The sequence below is a fragment of the Polyodon spathula genome, chromosome 21, assembly GCF_017654505.1.
Source record: "Polyodon spathula isolate WHYD16114869_AA chromosome 21, ASM1765450v1, whole genome shotgun sequence".
In the NCBI taxonomy this organism is placed as follows: Eukaryota; Metazoa; Chordata; class Actinopteri; order Acipenseriformes; family Polyodontidae; genus Polyodon; species Polyodon spathula.
This window is the reverse complement of record NC_054554.1, coordinates 25,302,981-25,319,515: the sequence shown is the minus strand read 5'-3', so window position 1 is coordinate 25,319,515 and position 16,535 is coordinate 25,302,981. Positions and strand designations below refer to the sequence as shown.

Sequence of the window (16,535 nt, the reverse complement as noted above, 5' to 3'; positions counted from 1 at the left end):
CTGGTTGAGATATTCTAGTTTAAAACACAAGCAAAGCCCTATTAATCTCTTTCATTTATTAAAATGATAGTATTTGAAGCATATTATTCCATTGGTTACACATTAAAATACAAGACAGACCGTGCTTAACTCTTGAGGCAAACTCCAAAGAGAAATCTTGTAGAACAATAATGTGTGAGTATCAATATTAGCTGGGTAATATATTACTATTAACAAATTCTTGATTAATGACATTTTTATTATTTTTCTCTGCTGCTCAATTTATTCCTGCTTGCAGGCATGTGTCTTTGGTTCCTGTACTATACCACGAAGCAAGTGGATCCGATAGAGCTGAAAGGTAACACCATTACACGGTTTCTGGGTAAGAAAGCACCATTCTAAATGATTGGAAACATCATAACAAGCACTAGTATGTGCAAAGTACAATGGCCTTTGTAGCTCTGCCTTTTACAGTGTTGCTATTTGCTTTGTTTTTGTGATTCATTGTCCAAATATGTATACTACTTGATTTAGATAGTGAGCGCCCTGTTGTCTTAAGTAGTACGTACTTTTCTTGTATTCACCATCAAAGCTGAATGGAGGGCAGAGTGTTGTGAAGTTTTACTAAGAGGGAGTTACACAAGCCTCAATCTCCCTTTTTCTCTCCCTTTCTCTCACTCTTTCCCTCCCTCTTTCTCTCGCTCTCTCTCTGATCGTTCCTCCCTCCCTCCCTCTCTCTCTCCCTCTCTCGCTCTCTGTTTGTCCCTCCCTGTCTCTCTCTCCCCCCCTTCCCTCCCTCTCTCCCCCTCCTTCCCTCCCTTTCTCCCTTTCTCTCTCTCTCTCTTTCTCTCTCTGTATTTGTGACTTGTATCTCTCACGTGGGATTCCACAATCCAGCTGGAGGGACTCTAATAGACACGCACAACAGAAAAGCCTACAGCCTCGCTGACATAACCTCTACATACAAAGGTAAAGCAAAGAGAGAAAGAGAGGCTTCTTTTTAAATTCTCAGGACAGTATATATCCTTTTTTTGTGGGGGGGGGGGGTTGTTTGTTTATTGATAGTCCCTTTACTCAATTCGTTTTTCATTCACCCTATTTAAATTCTGTTTTGATTGATCAAATGAGGCTTGGTGTTCATAAGACATTTGATGATGGTTTCGAATTTAGAGTGTTTGTATACTTTTCTGTAATATAAAAGTTGTTCACTTCTTAAAAAACGTTGAAAACTGTAACAAGTTCACCACAGTAAACAATTGTAAAAGTGTAGTAAAGCATAGTGAAATCCTCCATAACTTTAAACACTTAACCCTTCAAATTGCATGGCTTGCACGGTTAGTATCTAGAGTTGAGTTGGAGTTCTGTTATATTTACTGCTTTCTACAGTGAAGCTAGAATTAGATTAGGTTAGATGTGGTTTTATTATTAGATAATGGTAATGAGACTGTGTTATTATCAGTAGTATATGACAATGAAACATGGATAAAACAGGACTGCTTCTGGGATGTATGTACTATACATAGTATATATGTTTTCTGTTGTTCCTTGCTGAAGACTCTGAGAGGCACTTGTTGCCCAGACGAATCCAAACCTGCTCAGATGTTGCTGGGGGTTTTACAACAATGTGAACTGGTTTATGGGATGTTGGATACAGTTCAGATTCCCTTTACCCCCCCAGGGTTAACATCTTTGATAATCAAAGTGAGCATTGTATGATATTCATAAACTAGTACACTAGATAAAGCACACTACAAAATTGTAGCTGCTTATGGAGGTTGTTTCAAAACCAGCATTTCTTCTATCAGCTTTGATGATGCTATCAGTGATCGTACATTCATGCTTGTTGCTGTACACACAAAAGGGTCAATTTTAAAACTGAAGTTTAAAGTTCCTTGTCAAGCATGAATAGTGGAGCCCTGCATCCTGTTAGGTGAATGGGACAGGTGCAGCCCTTGTTTAGGGAATAGCGTGATTAGTCCTTAGAGTTCACATACAGTATGTTTTTTTTTTCTTTCTTTCTTGTTCCTGAGTTAAGGTTTTTCTGCTTGGATTAGGTTTTGGATACAAGCCACACTGTGACGCTCGCTTCTGTTTGATTGTCTGTGCACAGTGACAGATAAGCAGAGCCAGACAACTCTACTGGTGTGGCTCAAACCCACTCTGAATAGACCACCCACCACACTGGTGAAAGGCTAATTCACTGTCTAGTACATTCAGAGAGACTACTAAAATTCTATAGTGCAGAGATGGCTAACATTGTTTGCTTCAACCTTTCCGAAGCTGAGGTCTCCAAAAACGAAAATTAAGGATTTGCCAAAAATATTGACAAAAAACAATAGACGGCAGGGCATGCAAAAATCTGCAGTTTTGAGGGTCAGTTATTTTAATAGATTTTTTGGGGGTAAAAAACAAATACAAACAATAGAAAAAACAGAATACAGTATGTGCAACACTTTGAAAGGGATACACAATCATTAGTGGAAATACAAGCCTAGGCCGTCGTGGAGACTATACAGTACAAAGCAGAACAAGTATAGAAAGGCAAGCTGGTATAGTATACATGGGAAAGATGGCAATGGACAGAAAAGCATGGTAAAACCACTGTGACATTTTAAGAGTAAGTAGCGGATTCAAAAAAATATAACGTTATACCTCCTCACGTGTTGATACAACTGTTTAAATAACGTACCTGTAATTTTTCTTTTCATTGTTAACATCCTGGCAACTTTTTACACTTAGAACTTTAAAGTCTGTTTCAAAGATCTTTTCAAAATGGCTGCTCTAGTGCACTGGGGTTTGAGATATGTCCTCTAAATCACTGCAGGAAGAGTGATACCCCCCCCCCCCCCCCCCCCCCCCCCCCCCCCAAAAAAAAAAAAAAAAAAAAAAACATAAAAACAAGTGCTTCAGTTTTTCTGTTCAGTTTCTGGATAATTATTGCTGGTTTACCTGTTTGACAGTTTGTGGGCAATAATCCCTACACTATCAGTGCACTAGAGTGCCCATTTTGAAAAGATCTTTGAAACAGGCTTTAAAGTTATAAGTGTAAAAAGTTGTTAGGATGTTAAGAATAAAAAGAAACATGACAGGTCTATTATTTAAACAGTTGTAGCAACATGTAGGGACATGCAATGTTATAATTTTCAGCATTACAATAGTGTGAGAAAAGCACTCTAGTGTGAACTTTTTTTTTGCTTTTTTGTTTTTTTTAATAAGGGAACACTGGAGCCTGGAGATGTAGGAGGTGGGATTTGAAGTTGCAGAATGTGTTATCCACTGTAGAAAACTACTCCCCACGCTTTACAGATATAAAAAACAGAATCAGTGTTTTGATTCATATGTGGGAGTCTTTGGATCTTTTCTGTGATTATTCCCAGTTATCGGGCCTCTTCTAGAGGAGTCACGCTGAGCTCTGTAAGAAAAGACCATGGTTATGTAAGGCACAACTCAATTGACTTGCAGGTCAATACAAACATTCATGCTTGCATCTGACTCCCTGTTTAAACTTGTGTCAACAATGTAACAAAAAAATAAATAAAAACAAGACAAAATGTTGGACCTGAGCCCAGGCAGCTGGAATAGGAAGCCTTAGAAATGCATTAATTTGAGCAACAAAATCATAAAGAGTAACAACGTGATAATGGTGCAGATACAGCCTTAAATAATTGTGTTTATACAAGCGTGGGGCTGAGGTGTGCGCTACAGCGAAACAATTTCATTATGGGACAAATAGATCCTGCTGATGTTGGAACTCATAAGGTTCATTTCAGAAATTTTAAAAGCATCTGTGTTTTATTAGGTAGAAAAACTTGCATACAAGGGATAGTGCTGTATTAACTAGTAATGAATAGATAATTACATATATAAACTAGCAAATAATATATTACTGTTCTTTAATATATATATGTGAAATAATATATAATATGGTACATGCATTACTTACTGTGTCCTTATGATAACTCTGTCTTTGTTCATGGTAAAATTAATCTTGGGTTTCATCCAAAAACTTCAAAACACTCAATCAAAAGCAAACTTAAAAGAGGTAAATAGCAAAACACCCAAATCAATGTACTGTTTGAGTTTAAGATGTGTATGTTTGGAATGTATCATTAATTATAGCTTTTTAATCATGTAAATTAAATTACAGCTTTCATAAATGTGACAATCTTGATGCATAGTTGTTGATTTAGGGTTTTCTTTATTGCGAGTTGGTATTAAATATAAATACAAAAGAGTAACTGTTCTGGAATTTTCACCTTACCATAAATCTACTCAGTTTTTTTCATTGAAGACTGATGCACATAGAAATGCAAAAAATGCAAAAGCTGATACAAGGATAAGGAAGGATTTCATTCATAATCAGCACAACTAAACATGCATGAGTCTAGTTTAAACATGCATTCTAGTCCTTATCAGTACTGAGGTTCTGAAAGGATAACTCATGTCCTTGTTTACCCCCTGAGCATGATATGAACTAGCAACCCCTTGGCCTGCACTACAAACCACCCTTTCATCTGTACAGTGTGAGTGTGCTGCCAGCCTGGCATGCAGATTCATACAGTCTGATTACCTGCAGGCTACCTGGCACAATGAGTAGCGGAAACCCCTGGCAAACTGAGCGGGAAGAGAACTGGAAATGAAAGAAAATACCCACGAAACCAAGGGCTTGTCTGTATTCATATCCTCTCCAGCCCTTGCTGTATTAATTCAAATCAAACCTGCATCAAAGACCACCTGTAATAATGGACCGTCTGTTTATCGGATCAACTCTATTGAGATGAATCTTTGTGAATGTATGGGTCATTCAGTCACATGTGTAGGGAACACTAAATGCAATAAAACAATTGCCCATAAGGGGCGCTGTTGAAGTCTGTAAGTGCATATAACATGGATTACAGTGAGCAGCTATAAAACTATGCATTTTCTTAATTGTGTTCCATGCTGGCTTGTGCAACATCCCACATCAGCTAGTACACTTCCAGTACCTTTATGCCAACCCTGTACATTGCCCATAGTAAATAATGACCTGGATAAAGACCACTTCTGTGGAGCCCCATGTTCAGTCGTTATTGCTGCACTCACTTTGAAAAAAGACCCTCTCAGAAGTGAAGATGCCATGGGCAGACAATAGACATTATGCTAACAGAAGTGGAGTGAGCTGGCAGTTGGTTTAGCACCTTCCTGACGCCTGCTCTCCATCTGCATCTGCTGTCCTTGGCTGTACCTCAGCAAGACAGCTTGTTTGAACTAGGAACCAGTTGGATGTACCCACCATTTATCTTCATAGTTTAAACACAGCACCTAAAACAGCACAGCAAATGTATACTGTAGACCATTTCCTCTGCTCTTTCTTGGCAATATCCCACTAGCTTACAAAGATTTTCCCTGCAGACATAATTAATGTGAACAGAACTAAGCAGGTGTACTGTGTAGTGGTAGTGCATATTTTAATGCTTGCTAACATATTAGATCTTTACACTGATAATCCAAGGTCCCTTCTAGAATGAAGCAATCCAGATGGTCAACTAATATATACAGCAATATACAGCATGTAGAAATATGGATTTATATTTATGTAAAAAAAACGACAGCTTATCTTAAAGCCTCAGTTCCATATACTGTGTTAAAAAGCTTCAAATATCATATTCATACTTTTGTTTTGTTATATACTGTCCCCTTTCCTTTTTGGATGTTTGCAATTGTTCTGAGTTGTTTTGCAAGGCTCATATACTGTGTGTGTGTTAAGGGCTAGATCAGCTTATGCCACTTGCACTCAGAACCACCATTTCAAGCAATTTGCTAATAAACAGAAATTTCACTTGGTTGGCGGGGAACCATACCAGCACTACCCAGCTTAAAGTCATAGCGAATATTGGTGGCATTTATGACAGGGATACTCCAGGCTTGTACACCACATGCAAAAATCAATGAAGTAATCAACACTTCATTTTTCAGTTTCTAGTCTGTTAATTGTTCCCTTGTTTGTATTAGCACAGGTTTGAATACCCAAGGCTTTACCTCTGCAGGGCTGGCTTTGTCAGAAGCTTTGCACTGCCAGGGACATGTTTTTAACTTAATAGTCGTCTCTATGGAACTGTTAAGCAGTGAATGTGTTTTTCTTTAAAAAAAAAACGGTTGGGTTTCTTGGCATGGGAGATTTGCTGTAACAATTTGGGAATGTTTTTGAATCAGTGCATTGAATTCCTTGTTGCAACCCTATTAGCCCAATAGCAAACCTAGCCAGAACAAACAACTCTGCTATAAAACTGTCAAGTCCTTCACAGTCTGGACACCAATTTTCAGCCACTGTCTACAGCACCACATTGTGTACAGCTTTGCAATGATTTCAATGCAATTGTTTCTTTTTTTTTCTTTGTAGTGATTTTATTGTTTCTGAAAAGTGTTCAGCACTGAGCACACACAAAGTTTTTCTGCTGAGTTACCATGGGTAGTGCTCCCTCTAGGGATCAGATCGAGGTGGTGCCTTCCTACCTGCCCATTACACTGCTTGGCCAATTGTATTGTTTTGTTTTTCCAGCCTGCCATTAACTAAAATGCTGCAACACTCCACTTCCTAATCTTGTTTAAGTTTTTTAATATTCATTCACTTAACTTGACTCGGAAGCCACGACAGGCGTAAAATGCACATCTAATAAACAACTGAGTTCTTTCTTTACAGCCGAGTATAAAACTGCCTGCTGAAAAATGCTAGGGACTTGTTTAGGAAACAGGAACAAAGAAGGGTTTAATCATATCAGGTTTTGTTTCATGGTTTCATATAATGAACACAGTAGTATGTGCCGTGTGTGCGTGTGTGTATGTGTGTGTGTATGCGTGTGTATGTGTATTTGCGAGTCTTCTTGTCACAAGTGCTTGATCGTATCAGAGCTAGAGAACAAAAGGTTATTTAGGGGCCAGGTCACCGGCACTCACTTTGTTTTTCAAAGATTTCAGATGTGTGGACAGTCATGAGAAAATAAAAACATAAGAAACATCGTTTGGTTGTCAGTAGCTTATTGATCCCAGAGTCTCATCAAGCAGCTTCTTGAAGGATCCCAGGGTGTCAGCTTCAACAACATTACTGGGGAGTTGATTCCAGACCCTCACAATTCTCTGTGTAAAAAAGTGCCTCCTATTTTCTGTTCTGAATGCCCCTTTGTCTAATCTCCATTTGTGATCCCTGGTACTTGTTTCTTTTTTCAGGTCGAAAAAGTCCCTTGGGTCGACATTGTCAGTACATTTTAGAATTCTGAATGCTTGAATTAGGTCGCTGCGTAGTCTTCTTTGTTCAAGACTGAACAGATTCAATTCTTTTAGCCTGTCTGCATATGACATGCCTTTTAAACCTGGGATAATTCTGGTCGCTCTTCTTTGCACTCTTTCTAGAGCAGCAATATCCTTTTTGTAGCGAGGTGACCAGAACTGAACACAATATTCAAGATGAGGTCTTGCTAATGCATTGTACAGTTTTAAGTCCAAGATAAACAGTATGGAATATGTGTGAGCTCACTAAGAATGTAATACAGGAAGTGTGGTTTAGGAGCCAATATCTAGATACATTTCATAAGCCACACAATGATACCACCGAGACATATTTTTATAATATTATTATTTATAAACAGGATTAAAGCCACACTTACAAAAATATATAAAAAGCCAAGTTGCGGAGATCAGTATAATTATCCAAAGGGAACACTACAGTCCAATAAGCTACTGAACCAAGTTAAGGATGCTTATGTTTAAATGCAGGTCTAATCATTGTGCGGAAGTGGAATTTTTGCATAGCGCACAGTGACACTCGGTGATCAACAATCTTACTTGACTGGCATCTATTGTAGTGTACCCATTGGGTAGTTTAGTTTCCATAAGCACTATTCTGTGCTGACACTGCCCAGTATCTCGATACTATCCTTGGCCTGTCCCCAGCTGCTCAAAATTTCTTCAGCTGCCAGTATGGAGAGGATCTCACTGGTGGTGTGTGTTTTACTTCCTTGTAATCTCACTTAGGAATGTGCCCAGACTGCCTGTTCCAGGAAAGGAATCAGATTCAACTCCCTTCCAATATCAATAACGGTCCCTGTATAACGGTTGGCTGTACAACACAGCCAACCCAGATCTCCATGGAACTGAGACACTCGTGCATACTCAACAAGATTGAGATGATCTAAGGAATACAATTTGTCTGAGCACTTACATGGATTTTTTACAAATATTGTTCATGTTTTTAATTTAATGTTTAATAACCACCATGACCACTAGGGGTTTATCAAGCCAAGTTCGAATAAATCAAAACAGAAATATGGAAGTCAGTATGTCTCATCTGTCTAAAGCAGTGGTGCACAACTCGGTCCTGGAGGGTCGGTGTCCCTGCAGGTTTTTATTCCAACTGCACCCTAAAGTACTTTATTTTACCTTATTAGAAGCTTAATTGGTCCAATTAACTAATATAGGGTATGGTTAGAACAAAACCAGGAGGGACACTGGCCCTCCATGGCTTGAGTTGTGCACCACTGGTCTAAACAAACAAAATAATGGTTCAAAAAAGTGACATTAGACCAAAAACTTAACAAACTGCAAAGATGTTAGAATAAAATGATTATTTACTAGCCAAAAAATACCCTATTGTATTATAGATATCACATCATTATTTGTCTGCTGGCTTTACACAAACTTGGCTGTTTTAATACTTGTGAAAGTTTTAAAATAAATAGCACACCAGTGTAATGACAAAGTAAAGCATAATAAAAGCACAGAGGCATACAATACATAAGCATATCATAAATACACAGTAGAGGCATTGGACAAGCATGGGAAACTACTGTGCAAATTTACCGTTGGGAACTCTGATAAGGTTACAGTCTGTAATATTTCTAAAATTCATCATCAACATTTCGGAATAATACTGTATAAATAATACAACATCAACGTATTTGTCATTAAAACAATAACAATGTGTAACTGAGACCGTGTGGTAACGGCAGGCCAGGAAACAGACAGACGACAGTTTTGGTGAATGAAGCGCTTCTGCACAGACTTATTATAAAGAAAAGGGTTAAACAGAAAACAAAACACTTCCACAAAACAGCTCACCAAGCAAAATAAAGGTTTACACATAAAATAACTCACGAACACAAAACACTGACACTCAAGTACTGCGCTGGTCCTTCCAGCACGAGTAGCAATTTTTATTAGTTTTGTTTTTCTCTGTACCTCCTTCTCTCTCCACTCTGGACCCCAATCCCGTTCAGCCAAAGCTGCTTGTTTTTATGGCAGAGGGATTAACAGGCTATCAATTAACTAGTTTATTATAATTAAATTTACCATAATTAAAAAAATGTAACCCCACCCAGGCTGTAAATAATACTAACAATAAAACAGCATGTTTTAAATACACAAAACATTACATTTTAAATAATAATAATACATATACAGTGCACTCCGTTGATAAGAATCACTGATATAAGAATCAACCGCTTTTTCAGGAACAGTGACTTGAAACCTGATTCCAGGAAACCAGAAGACCTAGTTTGAGGCAACTTTGCTGTATCAAACCCAAACAGTCTTCCAGCGTGTCATGCAGTGGCCTGAAACCTAGTTGTAAGCCACAAAGTAGCTTTGTGTTACCTCAGCTTTAGGAACATAAAGGTGTAGTAGGTAAAACCGTATGGGGCACTACACCTTTAAAATGTCATGTCAGGCACAAAACAGGTCACTCCACCCTGGACCAGATTTAAATCCCCTACTTCACTTCATTGTCTCAAAGGCCCTTCAGTGGTTTCTGGTTTATTCTGTGATATTATACAGATTGCCTTGGCTAACAGATGGTTCTATACGTAGAAATATGTAATGGTTAGGATATGTTTCCTGGGAATATCTCTGCTTCACATCTGGCCTATTCCAAAGCAGAATTAATTCTTCTCATAACCTTTATACTGCACCCTCCCCAAGCCCTTGAGTCCCACTTGAAATGGCTTTCTGTGCATTCCTGAAGAAACTCAGCACTGCATTTAACCCTTACCAAAAATAATATGATTCAGTTGCTTCTCTTTAGAAATGTTTACTACTAAAACCTCTGACAATTGCAGGCTCATTTTCATACTGTTTTTAATCAATTTAATTATTTTAATACAACAAGTATATGAGAAGACATCACAACTACACACACCAGTGTGTACAGGATGATCAAGACAAGAAAAGTTACTGAATAGTAAGAAACCAGCATGAAAAAGTGACTGTTTAGTTTTCTATATGCAAAGAAATACAGTATGATGAAGCTTCTCATTTAATGGAAGGCAGAAGGAAAGAAAGAAGCAGCCGTTGTAAAGCTCTCAACCAGAAAAGGACCAGCTAACAACAATCTGACAAGTACTGCACATGTTTCAAACTGCCAGTTTTCCTTTCCGATTTGTCTATCCTGTGATCTTATTAAAGAGGGAATTTAGCACTATAATCCACTGGGCAAAAGAACATGTCTCGTGTTTTTTTGTCTTCATTCAAACCATTGAGATCACAGATAATGCACAAATTATCTTTTTAGCGTAATTATTTTCCAGCTGTTTCTATTTTGTCCTGGCAAAAGGAATAATAAAGAGATATCCCAGCTAGAATGTCCTTCGTTGGACTTTATAGCTTGCATTGAACTTTACATTGCTAGACTGACGCACATCTGCTGAAAAGGCCCTTGTTTTTGGAAGGCATGCGGTTTGAGGTTTGGAAGCTAACAGATCTGACAGCGGTTCAAAAGCTCCCATTGCTGTTGTAGGGGTTAGGAGCTAACAGTTAAAAAACAACAACAAAAAGACAGGCCTCTAAAATTAATCTGTGCCACAAAAATGAGCTGGAGGTATACAGTGGCTTTGTTTTTTTCATGGGTCATTCCGCACTGTCTGTTTACTAGTAAACCACTGCACTTCTGTACTATTTAAAGTAGTTTAAGAACTTTATTCCAGATTACTTCTTTAAATCCCTTTCTGTGTTTCATTTTCAGTTTTTTTTTTTAACTGTTTACATAGGTTGTCAAAACAAATGAATAATAAGGTGTATGGCATTGTGACAGAAATACAATGATTCTTGGGTGTAAATCTTCCTCCTTCCCGGTAAGGGCGCTAAGCAGTGAGAACAGAGTTCCCTGGACGGGCTGGCCTGACAGTTCTTTCTCAGGGTTCAAGAGATGTCGGCCAGCTAGAAAGGGGGTGGGACTCCGTTGCAATAATGCATTGACCCGGAAGGGAAACGACGTGGCAGCTGCAGATTGGAGAGGTGGTTGCACTTGTTTACCAAGGGGTCATGTGTGATAGTATAAAAGTGGATGGAGAATCGCAATCTGTTCCTTTGCATTGGTCTGTATGTATGAACCAAGAAGGACTGTGAGAGGCCCCGTAAATTCAGAAACAGTATCGTGAGTGTTTTGTTTGTTTGTCTGTGTGTAATTTGTCCTTTTTTGCAAATTGCTACATGGCTAACACGATTCCGTAGCTGTCGCCAAGGGCCAGCACTAAAGCTGGAACAGCACTGCACTACTGTCACAAAATAAACTGAACAACAAAAACAACATATGAATCCAAATTAACATGTATTTATACTAAAGTAATACAAAAATGAAATGATATTTACAGTATAATCATAAATCTCGAAAAACTACTCACTTCTAAATCTTTTGTAATCATTTTTGTGTTACTTTAGTATAAATACATGTTAATTTGGATTCATATGTTGTTTTTTTCTGACTTTATGTGAACGAAAAGACACACATTTGACCGTTTTCCCATTGGAAATAGTGATATTTTGAAATATCACTGTCCTGGCCACAAAAGCAAAGTTTGTGGGGAATAATAGCCATTTTCTATACTTTTGAGGCATAAGCAATTAGGAAATAACACTACCCAGGAACAAAAATATAGTTACATAGTGTAATTATTGTTTATTGTTTGGGTCTGCAAGCCCGGTATTGTTTACTCCGTGCAGTACACATTGTTGTGTATTGCCGGGAGATTATTGTTTCTGGTCACTAGACCTGGATATAAATAAAAAACCCTTTCCAAACAGGATTATAAGGCTCTGTCTGTTTCACTCCTGCACCTGTTTCCACTCAGCCACTTTGCCACAGGCATACATAGGAATCCTTAACATGGTACAATTATATATGCAGTGAGTGAAGGGGATATTAAACATTCTAGCAGTTCATTGTTGTGGACAGTCACATAAAAAATAAACATGCTCAGCTGAATAGCTGTATTTTAAAACTAGTTCAACTGCAGTAATTATGAAGTGAGTATTTGTTGGAACCCTTATGTTTATTCTCATGTGTAATGATAACAGCCCATTGCAATGTACTTCAGCTAAAGGTTTAAACATAATCTAATGAAAGCCCTTTTTTCCCTCGTAGTTCACAATGCCAGGCTTTGCTCTCTCCCTCTGTGTCCTGATTCTACCTGCTGTGGTGTGGGTTACCTGTACTGGCATGGTGTCTGACCCATACCGAATCACTCGCTCCGAACTGGATCTTGAGAATGAAGACCACAGGTCCCACCGTGATCCCACCGAGTCTGACTACAGAACACAGAACCAGAGAGCCAGGTGAGTCCTGACTCAGACTCAGACACGAGGAATGTCCGTGTAGTACAGGGGTTAGACTTATACACTTATGTGCAAATGAGGAGATGAAAGATAAATAAAGGTTTAACAGAATTAGAAGTATCACTCCATGACTCGCTCATTTCCTCCTAATGACACTATAATGGCAGAATCTTTTTTCCTGCATATACATGCTGTGTCCTGCCATGCTTTGTTTTGGGAGCCCGTTACGTAATGTTTTGTCCTTGATTATTCCTGTGACAGGTCTCGGGACGGAGAGAGGGGATCGCAGTGTTTGCGCTGCTGTGACCCAGGAGAGGAGCCCCCTCCTCTGCACCCCATCCCCGCGTTCCAGTTTGTACCTCAGATTAATATCACCATCCTCAAAGGTAGGCTGCTAAACTTTGAGACAGGGGCCTTGCAAGCCTTGCAGTTTTTCACATCAATCAACCCTGCTATGTTCCTTAAAATACCCGGCACAAACATCTTCACCAATTCAGAATGTCCAACAATTTCTTCCCCTCACCGCAGCAATTCCCCAAAAAGAGGAAGTGTGAGGCTAGTAGGAAGTATGACCAGGATAGTCTGGCAAATACTAAGCAAGAAGTTCCTGAAATGCTGTTATTGATTTTGGAGTGAACAGATTCCTCCCATAAATATAAATGACGTTCTGAAGATACTTTGACCTGCAGAACATCAATTCTAGCCAAGGCGAGACAAAATATCTTGATAACATGATACACGCAGTAATGGGTTCAATCAGAAAAATGACAAACAGATAACTATGTTTTTTTTTAATGCCATCAAAATACTGCGCTTCTCAGATTTCTAAATCAAGCATTTCAGCCAAGGAGGGGCAAATAATGTTTACTCAAGTTATGAAAAGGCTGTGAAAAAAGAAATCAAATCGAATGCTAGTGAGTAAATATGTTTTAGCTGCTCTGGTGCCAGTATGAGGTTAACACAAAAGGAAACGGGAGACCAGTACTGGTCTGTGGTTTCAGTCCACACCCTGACATTACCAGGGCCCTGTGAATAGTTCTCATATTTTGAAGAGCGTCAATGCCACACTTTCATTGGATTTTCTACCCTGCGGTTTCAAACAAACTTTTTCAAAGGGAAAGTTAATGATCTTAATTACAAGATGGACGCCATTAGGAGACACATATTGCTTTTGGGCGAGGGTATACATTAAAATAGTTCTGGCTGGATCAAAATGTCTTGGACTTTATTTCAAAAGACCATGGTGATTATGGAATACAAGTTAAAGAAGCAATGTTCTGTCTATAAATGTCCCTCTGGTAAATCTGGAACATTGAATAGCATTTGAGCAAAATGACCATAGAAAACTATCGCAATTGAGGTTTCCCCCAAAATGCCAGAATCTAGAGAAGTGTACAATTAACAGACTATTGTAAAATATCTAACAACATCAATTTTATTTTAATACAGTGTATACTTTTTATACCCAGTCCATACTCATTTTTACCACCCCTTTAGGCATTACTGCATGAATTTCACTTACCTGAAACGTTTAATTTATTTCAGGTGAGAAAGGTCACAGAGGAGAACGGGGAACCCACGGAAAATCAGGGAAATCCGGCAGTTCTGGACCCAGGGGCCCTCAAGGGATGAAAGGGCACAAGGGTGCTATTGGCTCTCCGGGGGACCCCTGCAAGACCTACTACTCTGCCTTCTCAGTGGGGAGAAAGAAGGCCCTGCACAGCAACGACTACTACCAGCCGCTCATCTACGACACAGAGTTTGTCAACCTCTACAAGCACTTCAACATGTTCTCCGGCAAGTTCTACTGCTACATCCCTGGGGTCTACTACTTCAGCCTAAACGTGCACACCTGGAACCAGAAGGAGACCTACCTGCACCTGATGAAGAACGAGCAGGAGCTGGTGGTCCTATACGCCCAGCCCAGCGACCGCAGCATCATGCAGAGCCAGAGTCTGATGCTGGAGCTTGAGCAGAACGATGAGGTCTGGGTGCGTCTCTTCAAGGGCGAGCGCGAGAATGCCATCTTCAGCGATGACTTTGACACCTACATTACTTTCAACGGCTACCTGATCAAACCCAATAGCGATGGCTAGCAAGGACAGGGGCTGCAGGACTGTCTCGGTTGGCTTTTCTACAGTGAAACAATTTGAATAGGAAATAGATAGTAGCGTTATTGTCATTGTCTTGTCACGTCATGTCTAGCATTCAGAACAAACCTGTATTTTCATGTAACACATAGTATTATATAATATTTATTTCTCAAGGTTTGTTGTACTATTCTCCATCAGTTTTTTTACAAGTACAAGAATCCCTTCATTAGGGATGTAGTTTCTGGGTATATAATAAAATAAAATAATAAATATATATATATATATATATATATATATATATATATATATATATATATATATAATTAATAATATACATATATATATTTTAACCCCCTGCTGGTTTACCTAAATTAAACTACCAATTAACATTTACTACACATATTGGCGTGTAGTTACAAAATGCGTAATTACAAAATGTAAACGTTGACAATTGCTACTATCTTTCGTAATTACACTGTTTTTACCCTTGTGGTTACATATAATTACAAAGTAGTGACACGGTGTAATTATAGTGTAGTTAGAGACACTTTAAAATAAAGTGTTACCCAATAAACAAGTCTATCTTGCTATCAAAACCACCTTAAAAGCATTCCAAAATCATTGTTTTAATGAGTATATTCTTAATAATAAATATATAATTAAATATATAATTAAATAAGTACATGTGCATATATATGTATTGCTTTACATCATGACATCTAGAAGGCATTTGTTTAGAAATACAGGCAACTAAATAAATTATTAAAAATCTGCAGTATGTATTGGACAGAAAATAAAAAGATGATATTTAAAATATATGTTTACTAAAATAACTACAAGCAATCATTTACATCAGGTTAGACTTGAAAGAAGAGTATATATATATACACACACACACACACACACACACACACACACACACACACACACACACACACTGCTGTACAAAAGTCTTATACATGTTGCATTTTTCTACTCTGATGCATTATGAGCATCAACAATTTACTCAAAGCCTCCCCTAGTGTTTTCTACTGTTGATTTGATGGACGACACCTGTGCCTTCTGCCAGTTCTGTTGTCAATTCAACGCTTGTTGTCTTTCTATTTCATAAGGATACTATCTTCAACTATTGCTCATCATTGTTAGACAGCTTTATGGGTTTTCCAGTCCTGGATTTGAAAATTACAGATTATGTTTCTCTGTACTTGTTGATTATGCTTCGGGTACCACACCTTGAAAATCAAGTGATGCGAGCTAATTCACTCAACGTTTTTCTATTTTGCAAGTCAAGGTTGTTATAACAGTAGAAAACACTAGTGGAGGCTTTGAGTAAATTATATATTTGGAAAACCCTCCAAACCATTGTTTTATTAAAAGATGTCTCATACAAAATAAACATGGGATCAGCAATCTAAATAATAATGCATTTGTACTCTTTCACAGTGTTACTAAACATTGTATCCATTGCAGTACCAGGCAAGGCAAATGCAGCACATGCACTACAGATGGGTTCAAGAGACACCTGGATATAGTCCTTTGTATTTATCAATGGAATCCATTGATTGTCAAGTATTTTTCAAAATAGCTTACTTTCATAAATAGCTTGAATTGGCCAGTTGATTTATATTACACATGTAATACGCTGGAATAAAATATATTACACAATACTAATAGGAATCTAGGTCACAGACTACAGGAACAAATCCATTTGTAAAAAGATAACCCAATAGGATTCCTTGTTCTGGAACTTGTAGTCCACTCAGTTGAGTTGTACTATAAAGATATGGGTTGAGGATGGGAAATGTCTTGCGTTCAAAAGAGTTGCCCACAAAAAAGGACAGAGGCAATGTAAAACACTGATGACAGACAGTAACTACCAAAGCCTCC

At 38.3% G+C, this 16,535-nt stretch overlaps 1 protein-coding gene across 1 annotated transcript; it reads left to right on the top strand.

The window, feature by feature from the left end:
- Window positions 1-827: 827 nt before the first annotated feature.
- On the top strand, window positions 828-14,845 carry LOC121296085 (complement C1q tumor necrosis factor-related protein 1-like). Its single transcript, XM_041221270.1, has 4 exons — window positions 828-948; window positions 12,365-12,555; window positions 12,817-12,941; window positions 14,101-14,845. Exons 2-4 carry the CDS (start codon window positions 12,371-12,373, stop codon window positions 14,649-14,651), a joined length of 861 nt encoding a protein of 286 aa, XP_041077204.1. The 5' UTR covers window positions 828-948; window positions 12,365-12,370; the 3' UTR covers window positions 14,652-14,845.
- Window positions 14,846-16,535: the final 1,690 nt, after the last annotated feature.